General features: G+C 28.9%; 1 protein-coding gene across 3 annotated transcripts; it reads right to left on the bottom strand.

Moving 5' to 3' along the window:
* Positions 1 to 2,226: 2,226 nt before the first annotated feature.
* Positions 2,227 to 16,956, bottom strand: LOC107456465 (uncharacterized). Of its 3 annotated transcripts, none has more exons than XM_087159583.1 (5): positions 16,788 to 16,956; positions 11,207 to 11,310; positions 5,862 to 6,064; positions 4,664 to 4,826; positions 2,227 to 2,962 (listed from the first exon to the last, which is right to left on the bottom strand). In XM_087159583.1, the coding sequence occupies exons 3-5, from the start codon at positions 6,036 to 6,038 to the stop codon at positions 2,571 to 2,573; spliced, it is 732 nt and encodes a 243-aa protein (XP_087015709.1). In that variant the 5' UTR covers positions 6,039 to 6,064; positions 11,207 to 11,310; positions 16,788 to 16,956; the 3' UTR covers positions 2,227 to 2,570. The 3 variants fall into 3 exon arrangements, with proteins under 3 accessions (XP_087015709.1, XP_015929820.3, XP_071036271.2); XM_016074334.5 differs by having other exon boundaries at positions 16,792 to 16,946; XM_071180170.2 differs by lacking the exons at positions 11,207 to 11,310; positions 16,788 to 16,956 and adding an exon at positions 7,873 to 7,963.
* Positions 16,957 to 17,311: the final 355 nt, after the last annotated feature.

Below are 17,311 nucleotides of genomic sequence, written 5' to 3'. Positions count from 1 at the left end.
ACAATAGATAAAATCCTAAAAAAAGTCTGGAAACGAAAGACTCGATTGATTTAATGAAGCGATTGTAGTAAAAAAAAATTTCAAAATCCTCAGGTATAATACTAAGTTCAAAAAAGAAAAAAATTTATTTTGTCGTACTGTAATGTTAGTTCGTTATTTATAACTTTAAAAATATTATTGCCATTGATAACAATTTACGAGAATTACAATTATGATCGGGATGAATTTTGACTATCAGGAACTCGGATTGTAAAATAAAAAATTTTAAAACTTTGACAATTCAATATAAGTGTTAAATCTTTAGACGTAACGTCAGGAGAGGGGTGGGGGCAAGGATGGGCACGCGCCCCCTCAATATTTTGCACATTTTTCCTGAATTGATTAGATTACAGACTAATTTTTTGTAAAATAGCTGAACAAAAATGATATTCACTATCACATTTTTTTTTCTATTAAAATCTTCTCCTTCTTCTTATTTTTTACTTATTTGGCTTCAATACTTAGTTTAGATTCATCAACGACAAAAGGTCACTTATAAAAAGAGAAAGTGATTAATAAATTATTGACTTAATAATCGTCTGCTTCAAGTTCAAGAAACTTTCCGGGTATTTTTGTTCATGAACTAATTCGTGAATGCTGGTAAAAGCCGCTGTTTAAAAAAGTAGGTGAAATGAATATTGGTCTATTTTTTTAAAAGGGTAAAAGGGATCGTTAATTACTAATTAAGACTTCGGTAATGCACCCATTTTCTGAAATGTACTCGTCCATAAGTTTGGTTTTTCAAAACAAGATCGTTTGTTTCACTTAAAATTTGAATTTTATAGCTCTTAAAGGGAAAAAAAAGTCCCTTTAAAAATTTGCTCTTCGTATATTTTATAAAAAATTGCATTTCTCGTATGGTAAGTGAAATATTTTTATTTAAAGAAAATAAAAAATTATTTATCTAAATTGTATTAAATACATTAATGCCTAATAATGAAACATTATTTTATTCTACAAATTTATAGTTACTTTTTTTAACTAGTCATTTTTGCCGGTATACTTACTAATTTAAAATATTAGTTAACAAATATTTTGAATTCAGAAGTTGAATCGAAACAAAACAGGGCATAAATATGTAATAGCAATAATTGCAGAAAGAATAACCCTGCAGATCTTAGGGACGAAATAAAACCCTTCCCTTTTAACATAATAAATATCGCCATAAAAAATTATTTATTTATATTAAACTTTTTAAAAGTTAAAGCTTTTATGAGAGAAACTCATTACCATACAATCATTGATACTTGGAGAAATAAAAAGGTATAATAAACTATGAATGTTCTTAATTCAATCTAAACTGCCAATATTCTAGTCAAATGTTTGAATTAAAATAAAGAATGGAGTGAAAAATGTCTGAAGAGTTTTAGGTCGTAATTTCAATTTCGACTTTTTTTTTTAGTTATAAGGGTTTTGTTTATTCGACATTTTCCCCCCTTTGGTTATTTTTCGCCTTTTAAAGTTTATATTTATCAATGTAGTGCTCACCTTAAATATGAAAGCGTGAAGCATGCATTTTTTACCCTTATTATACCCGGCCAAGCATATAAATATTCAGCCATATCTTAAAATGCCTATTAATATTCCCTCAAATTTTGAAGAAATCCTTGGAAGTTGTGAATTAAGGGCAAAATTAAATAATTATATTTCATGAGACCTAAATATTATCGAATTTAATTTTCTAAATAAGAATTTATTAAATAAAGTTTTAAAATTTTTTATTTCTCTAGAAATGCTTATTTTTATTTTTTAAAAAATTTATAGTTAGTACAAAAAAATCACTCATCGTAATTTTCTATAAATCAGAATAAATAATTGTCTTCTTTTTCATATTTATTTTAAAATTAATTCTTTCGTTTTAAAACGACTTTCTTCTTGATTTAAAATATTTTATATTTGAACTCTATGACTTTATGACACTTACTTTAATTCATTCACTCCCAAGTGGCTATAAAAATCTTATAAAAATTGCTATCTTCTTTTAAAATTAAGTTTTTCCATATCCTTTGTAATCGTTAAAAAATGATAATATATCAAAAATAAAGTTTCCTTCTTTTCGAAACTATAAAAGTCCATAATTTCCATATCATATAGAAAGTTAAATATCTTTTTTTTTAAATTTCATTTATTTTTACACATAACTAGAGATGAGATATGTACACATGTAAGATTAGAAAACGAGAGATCACAGTTCAAAAAAAATTACATTAATTTTTCTTATTATCTCTGCTAATGATCAAGTAATGAGAACAAAAATTAAGTCACACGATATGGAAATATCAAACGATTTCACATTGAAGAAGTGGAAAAAGGTACCCTGCGACATTATAAAAAAGCGCGAAATTGCAGGAACAAAATCAGCTAAATGTTTTGACCCAAACTTTTTTCGGTCCTGATCTTTAAGTAGGACGTTTTTATCGAGAATATGTGTTTCGCAGAGAGCTTCATGTATATCTTATATTTTATATAGTTGATGTTCATAAATCCACAAAAATATCACTCAGTACCGCTTTTCCACTGGGCTTTTTGAGTCACGGAAAGACACCATGCCAAATGCACCGCTTATTGTACAAAAAGTTACTATCGAGTAGTGCAACACAGCCACATTTATTGTTCAGCACACTTCCATTGTTGTCTTCAGATGAATTAAGATTATCTACCAAAGGCAGCACCTGAATGTCTTGAATTGCTCCGATTTCTGACTCTTCCATTTTTTTGAAAATAAGGGAAGGTCTAAAAAATTCTTCAGACAATGTGCTGTAATTTGTTTCGTGTCTGTTTGAGCGTTTAGTATCGTCTTTAAGTGGACAGTAGAGAGAATCACTATTGATATCAATGCGAAGAACGATGTTTTCATTTTCTCCTTTATCTTCGAACACGGTTCCATCATGACTTTCTGAAGTACTTGTAGAAAGCTCTTTACCTATGCAAAGAGAAAAAATAATAATGTAACTACCTTGTGTCCCAAAAATAGCCACAAAAACATATTTGTCTGAATAAACATAACTTTTTTTTCGACGGATTTCTGAACCCTAACATATAGGGGGTAGCCGCAATCTGGGAAATATGGTCCCATTAGTTTGGTCAGGAGAGTGATACGAAGTTTGAGTTTTTCGCCATAATTGGAGAACTTTTTAAAAGAATTGGAAACATTTTAACGAAATGAACATTTTAAACGAATTGCACCCAATTATAAAATTCATTTAAATAAAGATAAATCCATGAAGAAAAAAAATTTAGTAAATATTTATTATTTTATTTAGTAATAATCGAAAAAATTTTGAATAGTAAGGTATACAATTTTTGCATCATTTTAAAGAATGTAATTTTATATAGTAAAGTACAAAATTTGAGCAAAATCGGTCGAATAATTCCTGAGAAATCGAATTTTAGGTATCTGACTTCTTTGAAATTCAGTTTCTTAGAAGCCACTCGACCGATTTTGCACAAACTTTGTATTTTGCTAAATAAAATTACATTCGTTAAAATGAGATAAAAAATTATATACCTTAAAATTCATTTTTTTGCTATTATTTTATAAAATAATAAAAAATAATAAATCTTTACTAAAATTTATTTTTTGCAAGGAATTATACTTGGATAAACGAATTTTATAATTTTGTGCAAAAAATTTTCATTTAGCTTTAAACTTTCTCGAGATATGGCGAAATACGCAAAAAGTGAAACTAACATTAAGAGGTCCAAACTTTGGATCACTCTCCTGATCATACTAAGGGGACCATACTCTCTAGATTACGGCTATCCTCTATATTTTTGGGGTCAAAAATCCGAATGCGTCGAAAAAAAGTATGTTTATTCAGAGGAAGTACGTTTTTGTATCTGATTTCGCAACTTAAAATATCGTCTACACTAATTAATCAGCATATTTGAGGTCACCCCTTCGAACCATTAAGAATGAGTCCTAGAATGTGAAGATCCAATCACTAGATCAAAAGTTAATTGGGGTGGTCCTTTTTTTTTTCTTTTGCTCACTGAATATTAAAATCCTGTGTGATTTTGTAAAAATAAAAAGCCTATAAATGCTCATTATATTTAATTTTTAAAGAGTTTCACTTATTTCTAATCTTTCAAATTTGAGTTATTGCGGATGGTTTTTGAGAACTTCAGCTTTTTCAGCAAATCAATTGTTTATTAGAAGAATATATAAAATAATTAAAGAAAATAACAAAAAACAAAGTTAAAAATTGTATTTGTTATTTTATAATTTAAACTTCATACTCTTTTTATACTTTAAATCAAATTTATTTTTTAATACAAAAAATCTCGAAACCAGTATAAAAATATATTGACCATGGAAAAAGAATCGCGTGGATGTCTTTTTTTTTTTTTAAATACACCTTATATGAAAGCATAATTATGATTTAAAGTAAGAATATCCAATATCAAAATGCAATAAATTTAACTTAAATTTTAGTTGTAAAAAAATTCTACTACAAGAATCTTTGCATATCATAGCAATATTTGTTCTCTTAAATCCTTTTCAAAATTAGCTTTGAAATTTATTTAAAATTTTTTTTCTAAAAATTTAGATCCTTTTTTTGTTTTTTTGTCAGACACTTAGATCGGTATCTCTTGAACTAAACCTCTGAGTTAAATTACTTACTCGTAGAATTGGAACCTCTGAAGCGAAATCTGTAATACGATGATTCTTTAGCCAACACTTCTATTTCAGGACTTCGTCGTAGTGCCGTCACCAATCTGTGTTTGGCTTTTGTGATTTTCTTGGGATCTTTTGGAAACCATAAATTTCTCCTCAATGACCAATCCTATTTTGTAAGTAATATAGTTTCAGTTAGATAAAGATAATCCTACAAAGGGGGTAAATCAGTTCTTGAGTGAAATAAAGCAGGCTAGCAGAGCCTTATTCGTCAAGTATCACTGCACTTCCCCGCGTTAGTTACGCATTCGACAGGCTGGACTTGTTGTGCGAAGGAGCCAATGGTGCTCGGTATCGATCCTCGTTAAACTGTTCTACCGTATAGTTCTTGACTACAGGTGCAGGTTACCAAAATAGGGGAACCATCTCCTATGCAGAGGATATAAATTGAATCATCCTCAGGGATGTTTCAAAGACCGTCGCCAATAGTCCATTGCGCATGTCTAGACTGACTGACAACTAACTTATGTCTAGACAACTGACTTATTTAGTTTCCAGACTCTGTTTAATTCTGCAGAAACATACAATTATCTTAATTGCTATCATATTTTAAACTAAAACGCAAAAAAAGTTATAGTTATTCGTTTCTTCGAAATTATTAACAAAAATTAAGAAGAGTGCGAGTTTATATTTTTATATTCTTCAGCTCATCGTAAGGGATGTTTCCCAAACCGTCGCCATTGCTAACCTCTACTGCGGCGTAAATTAAGTACCAGTACTACCAGGAACCTGATAATTAATTAATTATTTAATGCAACGTTTCAAAATTACTCGTTATATTTTAATTTAATTCTTTAATTACATAGTAGGACAAAAACGCTGTCTGTTAAGGCGTTGCTTACACCGCTGATGATGAGCCGGCAGTTAGTGAGTTCGATCCTAGCAGCCGATTAAACAAACAGCATATATATGCACAGATCAAGGCACACGTTAAATCTGTCGTGGTTGAAAGTCTTCTCGTTGTGGTTTGGAGAGAGGGGTACGAGCTCAGGCAATGTCCTCGTCGTCGCACTGGGGTCAAAATTACGTGTCATTCCTGCCATGGCTGTTAAGAAATAGAGTGTACAACTGAGTGTATACTGAGTATGAGTGTGTTCAACTAAATTCACAACTTAATTATTAGTTGTCTAAATAAAAACTTTACCTTGTATACTTTGATGCAGTCTTGACTAAAATGCTCATTATTCTGGTGAATTCTAGATATTTTAAAAGATCCAAAAACTTTGTTTTCCCATGTTAAATAGGTCCCATAAGTCTGTTTTTCTAAACTGGGTACTATGAAGTCTCGTACTAGTTTGTAAGAAGATTTCCCTTTCACCATTATTTGTATAACTTCTAGTTTGAAACCTATAAAAGAATCCGCAGCTCAATATCTAACATTATAAATAAATTACTTAAAATTTTAATATAAATAACTAAAATGAAGAAATGAGTGCATGAATGATCGAGAATTTTTTTTTCATCATGGAACCAAATTTGATCAAATTTGATTTTTTGGTGGAACCCTAAATGTTTAAACCCAGTTTATTTAAAAACTATGAGCGTATAGGTAGCCAACGAAATACGACTAATTATCTTGAAATTATTTAAAGTCTGAAACGGTAGTTAGTTTCGCTCTCCTGACCTATGTATTGGAACGATATTTCCCAGAATACGAGTACCCCTCATATTTTGGGGGTCAAAAATCCGAATCCATCATAAAAAAAGTTATATTTATTCAGAGGAATTTATTCAGAGGTTTTTGTGTCTGATTTCGCAACTTAAAATATCGTCTGCACTAATTAATCAGCATATTTGAGTCAGCATTGATAGTATAGGAAGTTTCCCTTCTTCACGCGAAGCGTATAAGTTCTTTGCTCGAACCATTACAGGGGTCTGTTTAGAAGAAATTTGGGTCCGTTAACGGACCCTTCACAAAATATTTTAACTTAAAAACGGACCCTTCACAAAATATTTTAACTTAAAAACGGACCCTTCACAAATTGATTTTTCTTTTAATCGGACCCTTAACAAATTTGTTTATCTTCATTATTATTTTGTTAATCGAATAAACCCTTTCCAGGGCAGAAAACAAGAAAGATGGATGTAAACGAATTAAGTTTTGTCTTCGGCAGACGATTCTTCCATTATTCGTCCGAAATTAATATTCTGCGTTCAGCCGTATAGGCTAAATACCAAATATTTGTATGTTGCATCTCTAATTTAGAAGCAGCAATTGTTGTTTATTTTTTTAAATTTAATTTTTTTAATTATAATTTTACAGTGTTGAGCATAATCTTGTATGTCTTTACAATTTAAAAACTCCTTGAAAAAGTTTTTTTTTTTTTGCAATAACGGACCCTATTTGCACAAATTCATAAAAGCGGACCCTGGTTGAAAGAATGTGAGTAATTTTTTCACAATTTCACGAAAAACGGACCTTTCACAAAATGTCTGGACAGACCCCTGCATTAAGATTGAGTCCTCGAACGTGAAGATCCAGTCATGAGATCATAAATTTTTTAGAGTGGTCTGTTTCAAGAGATCATAAATTTTTTAGGGTAGTCCGTTTTTTCTTCTTTTTTTGGGCACTGTAAACACAATAGAAATCACTTTTATGACCATATTAGGTTACAGCAAAATTCAAATGATATTACGGCTTAAAAGCTCCAAAAGTTCTAACATTTCATCATGAAGCATCAGAAGATGAGTCAGAAATATCATGAAAAGTCTGCTGCATGGAGCGACTAACATCTAGTGGTCGGCAATAAATTTATGGCATGATATTGCAGACTGAATCTCAGACTAAAATGCATTTGTCAAAGAACCACATTTTTAAATTTTGCAAACGAAAATAAAATAAAAACTTTTGCTTTGAATAAAACTTTCTAGACTAAACCACTAAATTCTAATATTTGATGAGCAAGCTGCACAAGCACAGATAAAAAAATAAAAATAATGAAAACCGTTCTATGAGTTGGCAATCGATATGGAATAGGGGACTACATACCTCTAGTATTTAAATAAAAGCGTCGTAAAATATTAACTATTCCTTTAGTTTATAAGTAGAATCTTTAAATTTTGTTAAAAATCGATTGGTTATTGATTACTCTTTGTAGCATAGTTTTGAAACAGAAAAATACTGGTTATCAAAATGCATAAAAAGGTCTGCTTACCTAAATGGAACGCACAGTTCGGCAAAATATTTTTAGGGATACAATGCTGTATGAATATTTTAGACTATTATCTATTATCTTATCAATTCTAAGAATAAAATCATCAATTCTAATAACTTAGCAAAAGATAACGAAGATAAATAATCAGAAATAAATATAAATAAAAAAACCTACAATTATTATACTGATAAACTTATTAGACAACCCTTGCATAAGAATCGGCAGATAAAATTTGATACAAAACATTAAAAATAGATTCATAACTCATTGTACAGAAAATGAAAATAAAACTTCTGTAATTTATAAATAAATTAAGAATAACATATTGTACATTTTACAACATATGTAATATTACCTAAATTGTTTTCTACACAATTTTATTATACAAATATTTGTACGATTCGGAGAAATCTCTTAAGATAAGATAAAGTTTTTTTCCCCGAAGAAATAAGATAAAACTGCCATCAAACGAAAAATTAAACCTTGTCAATCATGAATTTTTTTTAGTGATAATATAGAAAGAATCAAAAAAAATTTTGTTGCTGATATGTAGAGAATAAAATTGTGTAAAATAATTAATCATTAAATAAATAAATAACTTTGATTACATTCTATCTTATTACAATAATACATAAACTTGGTATTAGTTTAATATTTGCTTTTCCATCTTACAGTATTAGCAGTTAAAAAAAAATTCTGGTATCACTTCAATATCCTGGCATTCATAAGCCAGGAAAATGACAGCCAGGATAATGACTAAATTCGCTATTTTATAGCATATAACTTTACTTCAATTTAATATTTTGGTCTAAGACGTTTTTATTCTGCAGAAAACAACAGGATTTCTTAAAATAACTCAGATAAATCTATGTAGTTATGTTATTAATGATTTCAAGAAGCCACGAAAATGACAACACAAGAACCTACTCACCTTCAAAAATTTTTTGAAATAGATTTTGAACCAGAAAATTGGTTCTTTATTCATGCAACAAGACATGTTCATATAGGAGGGTATCTAATCAATCTATTAACATAAGATACTGATTGCTGGCTCTATCTATTTTGGTTACAAATCGCTAAATAAAAGAAGCCAGGAAAATGACAGATTTTCTTGGGACAAACAAATTATTGACAGAAAAAATTATTTTAAACGAAATTTTTGTAAATAATACCCTCTGCGTATATTCTAGAAATGCTTTCACTGGTTGAGATTAAAAAAAAATTTGATATTGAGAAATTTATGGGAAGTTTTGAAGCTAGTTATTATTGGAAACATTGTTTGTGACTTGCCAGAAACATGAAATTTTGAAGTTCAATTTAATTTTTTAAATATACAAAATAGTCGATGCTAGTACTAGGTTATTTTAAAATACTAACAGCAATGCTATTTATTAAATTTTTTTAAAAAAATTTTCTTTTAGTAGATTAGTATTAGATCTTGGTGCAAGTGACTGTAAATTGTCACATTTCGTGAGAATCACCCATTTATAATAATTTGGATCATCATAAAACACTAGTGTTTTTTTTTTTCTGAGATTAAGGTAAAATTTTCCAAACACGACTTGTTCCAAGAAATTATTTTTTAACTTAACATTTAGTTGCAGTTATTTAGATCTAAGAGAAACAGATATTCACAGTGCCGTAGCGAGCTTAACTCGCGCCCGGGGCACAATACCTTTTTAGCGCCCCCCCCCCCCCCATTCGAAATCCATCTAATATTATAAGTAAAATATACTCGCAAAGTAATAAATAAATAAAGTAGAATTAATAAAGTCATAGGCTCAAGTTAGGCATTAAATTTGAGACAAAAAATGTAGTTGAGAAAACAAGACTAGACTTTGAAATGTATATGATCATCTAGAATTAGTTCATAAGATACCTATTATTTATTTTACATATTTATAAAGAAATATTTTAAAAACACGCAGTTTTAAAACAATAAAAAAGTAAATATTTATTATCTCTAAGGAGATACATATATTTAATAATATGATTATAATACAATTATAAAACTAATTACTATGTGTAAATTTTCCGCTTTTGATGAAGCAAATTTATCAATAATATCATCAAAGTTGATCATTTCAAATTTTTCTCTTTCCACACTTAAAAATGCCAGGTCACTTAGGTGATCTTGTCCCACCGTTGATCGTAGATATGTCAAAATTAATTTTAATTTGCTGAATGACCATTCGCAGCTAGCAATTGATACTGAGATAGTCAGGAGTACTTGAAGTGCCACTCTCAGGTTTGGAAAAACATCTTCTCCATACGGGATTATAAAAGTAAGAAATTCTAATGAAGTTTTAAGTTCAATTTCTTTTCTACAAAGGAGTAACATTTTACAGTCACATTCTTCGATAAAGAGTTTTATTCCATTGAAATCTGTATTATACACTGTACAAACATACAAACGATTTTTGTACAGTGCAAATATTTGGAGATAGTATATGTAACCACACAGCGTAGATGCCATAAGGAAGTGCTGACAGATACAGGTCGAGTCAGCCAGCCATTAGAAAAGACGTGTCATTTCTATTATGAATATATTATAACAGTTTGATTAGTGTTCCTTTTTATTTACGAAATAACATTTATTATATTTCACTGGCACTAAATTTAAAATATTTTTTGCAGAAATAAATTATAATAAAAATAAAAATTATCCAACAATTTTTTTTGTTTTGCTGACCATTTGGCGCCCCTTTGTGAGTAGCGCCCGGGGCATGATGCCCCCCCTTGCTCCCCCCTCGCTACGCCACTGGATATTCATCATTGGAGTTTCTTAAATTTACAAAATTGATACATTTTTTAATATGAATGAAAAAAGACATTTTCTAAATACTTTTTTTTTTGATTTTATTAATCAATGCAAAGATAATTTCGATACTCTGCCAGGTTTTTTTTAATAACTACTTAACCGCTTTTTTTACCAAAATATATTTTTGCTTTTAATTAGAGCATTAGAAAAAAATAATATAAAAGGGACACCGTTGCCCCCTCTACATCAAAAGGTTAAGGGCCCCACTTGAATAATCAGTTAAAGATGTTTTGATTAATCTTATCTTCTAATTCTATATTTTGATTTATATGATTTTTTTTTTTTTAACAAAGCGTCTAGAATCAGGGAGACTGTCTTCTTCTTTATTCCATCTAAATGATAAAGTAGAAAAGAAGGTTTAAATGAATATAAATTGAAGAAGAAGTGAAGTTCTTATAATAATTATAAAAAAACTAAAATAATTTCAGAATTCACTAGCGCTGGGCCCTGGGTGAATTATCCCACCTTTACTCAGTAATTATGAAAAACAAATAATAATTACATACATCTTACCTATTAAAGTGAAGAAGATTTAATTATTCTCACAAGTTACAGTTATTCACTCTATCATCACATCTTCGATTATTTCCGATCCGATACACAAGTGCAACGTTACACTGAAAAATGAAATAAAAGAAAGTATTAAAAAAGCGACAAGATTCAAGGACGCAAACATTAGTCAGTCTCACAAGTTCTCTATCCTAAAGTGAAACTAAAAAGAATGATAGTGTTTCTTTACTTATTTATTTTTATTCGTTTCCATCTCAGCAATAAATAATTTCGCAGGATAATTTACTTAATTAAACGTTTGGTTTTGGAAACCTAACTTCATTTTTATACGAAATAATCTTTTCCAAGTGATCTGGAATTCTTTTCGAAGTGGAGAAATAAAGCAGAGCCGTCATTTGAGCCTCAAAATATTCTTTTTCCGCAGTCGAGAATATTTAAATATTAAATATCTTCGTTAAGGACGTTAAGTAAATCTTTCTGTAATTTTTAGTAAAATATAAATAAAGCCCACAATCTTTTTTAACTTTTAAAACTATAATTAATAATGCCGAATCAAACTTGATAATAAGCATTAATTTTTCATTGTCAGTTTTTATTCCGAAAATATACTATACCGAATAATAATAAAGTATACGGAAGCATACCGAAAAGTTTCGGTATGCTTTATTCTTTTTCTTTCTTTCTTTATTCTGTATTATCAGCATAAGTTACTAGAAAGAGTTTTTTATGTATACCATATTTTCATAGATGAACTCGAATTTTCACTGTCAATGCTTAAAAAACCTTTTTACAAAATTATATTCATAAAAAAAAAAGCTTTCGTGGTGAAAATTTGCTAAATACTTATATTCACAGCAAATAATTATTTAGTCGCTGTCATCATCCCTTTTTATCCCAGCAAAACGCAGCATTTCTATACATTTGTAATAATAAAATAAAGAGTTTTATGTGTGTTTTTCTGTAAGCCTGTCTTAGACCGACGTGAAATTTTAATTGGGTACTTGTAATTCGAAAAGAAGAAGATCAAACATACCCACACTTGTGACCTATGACGTCAGCGCCAGCTGATTTTCAATAAACAAAATGGAGCGTCAAAGTTGAGCTAAATTTTCCCACATAAATTATAATGTTAATTAACGTGAAGTTAATTAAATACAGTACCGTATCGTATATTGAATTTGTTGAAATATAATTTTTTCTTAGATTTCTTATTTGTTAATGTATTCTATTGTAACACGTGATATATTTTTGTTTTGTGTACTTGGCAACTTCAATGCATAATTAGTTTGTTTATGTTCTACATGACTTCGTGCTTATCTTAGTGTTAAGTAAGAAATATATGGCGAAAGAATTGAAATCATAGTGAAAAAATCTTTGTAAAGGATTATAGAATGTATCACTTAAGAGAATTGATGCTTGTCGGGGTAAGTTAACTCGAAATAGAATGGAAAGAACAGTTGCTAACGTAAACAAAGCCACGTTTCAACAACCAATCCGGCTCGAGATACCTCACTTGCAGGCACCCCATTAGATCATTCAAGAGCGACGTTTCAGAAATGGAATTTTCTCATTGGTTCATAGCTAGCACCAATGATATAAATGAAAAGGCAGACGATTTTAAACATAGCGACAGTGATGTCTGCTTACTTATAACTCTCATGAATTAAAAATAGGAGTTTAAACTATGCTTTTCTAGGCTATAAAACTAAATAATTTAAAATCAACGGTATTTGATGGAGAGAGAAAAAAAGTAACGTCTAGAAATCAAAATTACTAGAGAAATAGTACTAAATCGTTTAAGAAAAAGGTAAAAAAATTTAAAATCAACGTATTTGATGGAGAGAAAAAAAGTAACGTCTAGAAATCAAAATTACTAGAGAAATAGTACTAAATCGTTTAAGAAAAAGGTAAAAAATTATTTACTATTATAGATGATTGGTGCCAATGATGCTTGATTAGTTTTAGTAAAAAGTACTTATCGAAACAAAAAAAAATGAAATTTAAAAAAAAATAAGCTACGTAGTAAGTAGGAAAATTAAAGGAGAAACGATACTTATTCATTTAGGAGGAACGTAGTAAATCACCATACTATTATTGATGTAGATATGACGCTTAATTAATTTGGTGATAGGTACTAAGTGAAATAAAAGCAAAACTACTAACTAAAAAGCATATAATTAATAGAAATGACACTAACTAGTTGAGGAGAAAAGCAGAAACTCGTAATACTGTTTTTGACGCCAATGATGCTTAATTAATTTTGGTAATAGCCATGATTAACCATGATAAAGATTAACCATGTACTAAATCCAAAATTAATGGAGAAAAAGTACTGATTCGTTTAGGAGAAAAATAAAAAAATCGTGACACACATTTACTGAAGCCATCAATGATGCTTAAATAATTTTGGTAATGGGTGCTAATATAAATAAATTAAGCCATGTCCTAAACAGCAAAATTAAAGAAGAAATAGTTCGAATTAATTTAGGTGAAACGCAAAAAATTGCCATACTATTATTGTCACCAGATACTTAACTAATTTTGGTAATAGGTACTGACTGAAATAAAAAATAAGCTACGTACTGAAAAACAAAATTAATGGATAAAGGGTTCGAATTCGTTTAGGTCAAACGTCAAAAAATGCCATACTATTATTGATGCCAGTGGTGGATAATTAATTTTGGTAATATGCACTTTTGGGTAGTATGGTAATTGGTGCAATTTTTATCAATACCAAATATACTAATGTACATTAAAAAAGATACTGAATATAATCTTTTATTTGATGGGATGAACAGCTAGAAAGGCATTTTGCTTAATCTAATAAAGTAAAGCCACCAACGAGGGCAAAAATTAATAACTAATTTAAAAAAAAAATTATACTTATTTTTATCTTTATTAATTGTGTTGGTATATGCCTTTCAGTTTCTTGCATGATTTCGTTGTGTTGTTCAGTACAGATTCACTGATAGTTTAATTTTTACACCCTGTAGAAAGAACGGGTATTCGGTTAGTATTTAATATCAGAGAGGTTTCGCAGTTTCACGTAGCATTACCACACGTTCGCTTACGAAGTGCAAGAACACACACAATGGAAAAAACCTGCCTGAAAGAAAGCTTCCATTCAGTGTAAAAAAGGGAAGAAACTACTTTATATTTTAAAAAAATCTATTTACTAAAACAAATTTTAAACAGTTTATAATTGAAATCTAATTTTAATATATCACTTTTAAATAAGTGAAAACAAAAAAGAAACGATTCTGAAGAAAAATAAATTTAATGAATTCCTCATGTAATAAAGTCAATTAACTGTCCTACGTCTTCAATATTTTACCTAAAAAATTTTGTAAAACCTAAATTTATAACGAATTATTAAAATATCATAATCAAATTTTATTAATGTTATTTAATTAACCAACCATATATTACACAAACACTTTGTAAATATATTGAAAAATAAAGGGCATATTTATTTCACAAATAGCATACTAATTTTTAAAATCAAATAATATGAACACTGAATACTAAAACCGTTGTTTTTCTAAATTGTTCGTGCAGAAATGCTGATGATATATGATTTGATGATATTCAACTTTAAATCAACGTGTCGATAATCTGTTCATATTCATAGTTTGTTTAAATCAGTAAAATGTGTACACATTTATTAGAGCCTCTGTAGATATAAAGCATGGGATACTATGATCCCACCCCAAACAAAACAACAACAAAAAACTAGCCGAGGGTATACAGAGAATAATAATGTAAGGTAGTAATAGGGTATAGACGGCCACTGTATCCTTATCAGCGTTTGTTGACACATCGTAGGAAAATACACAAATGGTTAACGGTGAGTAGTTCAGGGGCCGTTCAAAAATTGCGTGCACAAAAATGAAGAAATTTTAACCCCCTCCCCCTTTTCGTACATTACCGTACATAAGGTCTTACTCCCCCCACCCTTAGAGTACGTACATTCTATTAGTCTACCCCCCTTTTTCATAAAAATTAAAATAATTATGTTTTAAAAAAAATTAAATATTTATTTAAAGAGAGCGTAGGAAAAAGTCAAATTTAAATTTGGTGTATGCTTATAATGTACGTACTTTGTATAATATCTCCCCCCTCCCCATCGTACAAAACAGTACAAAATAGCAAATCCCCCCGTACATACTTTTTGAACGGCCCCTCAGCCAACAATCAACATGTCCAGCAACAATATTGATCCAACAACCATAGCTTATGTTGTTGCAAACAAAACCATGAATCCAATTGTATTGTCTTGCGTGAATAAATAACAATGAAAAAAAGAAACATTATTACAAAGAATACCAAATTATTAAAATGCATGCAGATTTTTTTTCTTAAGTAAAGAGAGTAATTTTAATTCCAATAATGACATAATTTTAAATATATTAGTTATTGTTAACTTTTGTCTTGCATTATCAAAAACATAATTCTTTCTTAAGTTGATTTTTTCATCATTAGTGCCTTTTTATAATTTAAGTCATAATTTTTGCAAAGTATAATAGATAGTCACGTATTTTGTACTATCAAAAGCACGTAAAAGCTTCATTCTTCCTACAAATACCATAAAAATTAATTGATGTTGCACATTCCTTTCCGTCGGATTGTGTTAGGGAGCAAACGGTAACCATCAAATTCAACAAAGCTTGTCGGGAAATTCCCCACGTTGACATAATCTCAGTTACTCGCAGTGTTGTTTATTTTTTTTAATCATATTTATAAGTTAAAATTTTATTGTTAGGGTTTAACAAGGAGTTATGTATACACTCACTCGCTTCCAACAGTTAGTCTATAATGAATCTTAATTTTGATATAATTTTTATTACTTTCATTGTTAAATACAAAAAATGAATACAAATATAAAATAAAAAAGCAATAGCACAAAAGCTTTTGTACAAGTTTTGTTAAAAATAAATTTTATAACTTAACACATTTAGACCCTTCATTACTAATAATAACAATAATTGATTAATTAATTAAGTAGATAAATAACCAAAGATACTTTGAGAATGACGAAGAGTAAGACATGTCAACTTTTATTAAAACAGAATAGTTCTAGAATAGTTAGAATGAGGTAGGAAATATATTTAACTTAAACATGTAATTTTTATAGAATATCATAGTTTGTATAATTTTATACTGACAAATATAAATCTCGTATACTTTATATGAGTTAAGAATTTAAAAAAAATTAATTAAAAACTCATTTACAGAAAAAGTGAGAAAAATCATTTCAGTCCACTAGTTACGTTTAAAAAAATATGAATTAGGCAGCATGGAGAGTCATAAAACTAATTATTTAATTTATTGTTAAAGAAAGCAAGTAAAGGGAAACTAACATTAACTTTAACTTATAAACACGCTATTAAATCTTAACACATATAAGAAAAAATTCTTAATCAATGATAATTTTAATTTTATGACAATTATTGTGACAATTTTATTGACAATGTTATTTTTAATCAATGATAATACTTAATAAATATTAATTTATAACTAACAAAATCCTTCAGGATAAGCCCCCAAGATATAAGTTTAATGTCTTTTTCAAATAAGAAACAACTTACTCTTCAAATAGAAAATCCTAAAATAATTCGGATGGCACAAAATTAATGTAAAACATTCAGAAACACGAATATCGATTGTTAAAGGAACATCATTCAAAGAATAAATAAAATGTGAACTGCTCGCTTTGAATAGACCTATTCAGATGGATTAATGCAAACTGATATGTATGCCTTATCAGCGAATAAACGAAAACGGAACCATATCCAAGGACATTGTGTGGTTACATAGTTTATTAACGATATCATATCGGCTTCATTTAGTAACACGCGTAATGTTGTCAGTTGACTTTTTTTTAAAAAAATATTTCAAAAACGGAGTGATAATTAACGTTTGGATTTTCAACTGACAGCTATAGTAACGTTAAGATGAGATTTATAGTTTTTGACATTTTGTTCGAAGCGGAGGCAGGCACTCCCGATTTTTGTATTTTTAAGTCCAAAAGTAAATTTTATTCAGTGAATTTATAAAAATTTTCAAGACATACCTCTAATATCATTATATAGAAAAACTATGAATTTA

This window comes from Parasteatoda tepidariorum, chromosome 1 (genome assembly GCF_982258835.1).
Source record: "Parasteatoda tepidariorum strain Cologne lab strain chromosome 1, Ptep-v5.0, whole genome shotgun sequence".
NCBI classification, from domain to species: Eukaryota; Metazoa; Arthropoda; class Arachnida; order Araneae; family Theridiidae; genus Parasteatoda; species Parasteatoda tepidariorum.
Note: the sequence above shows the minus strand (reverse complement) of the source record. Positions and strands in the feature narration are given on the sequence as shown.

Excerpts from the sequence above, each read along its gene's own strand:
- LOC107456465 (XM_087159583.1), bottom strand. The coding sequence starts at position 6,038 with ATGGTGAAAGGGAAATCTTCTTACAAACTAGTACGAGACTTCATAGTA. Across the intron at positions 4,827-5,861 it reads ACTGCATCAAAGTATACAAG|GATTGGTCATTGAGGAGAAA; the intron begins GTAAAGTTTTTA and ends CTTACAAAATAG. Across the intron at positions 2,963-4,663 it reads CAGAGGTTCCAATTCTACGA|GTAAAGAGCTTTCTACAAGT; the intron begins GTAAGTAATTTA and ends CTCTTTGCATAG.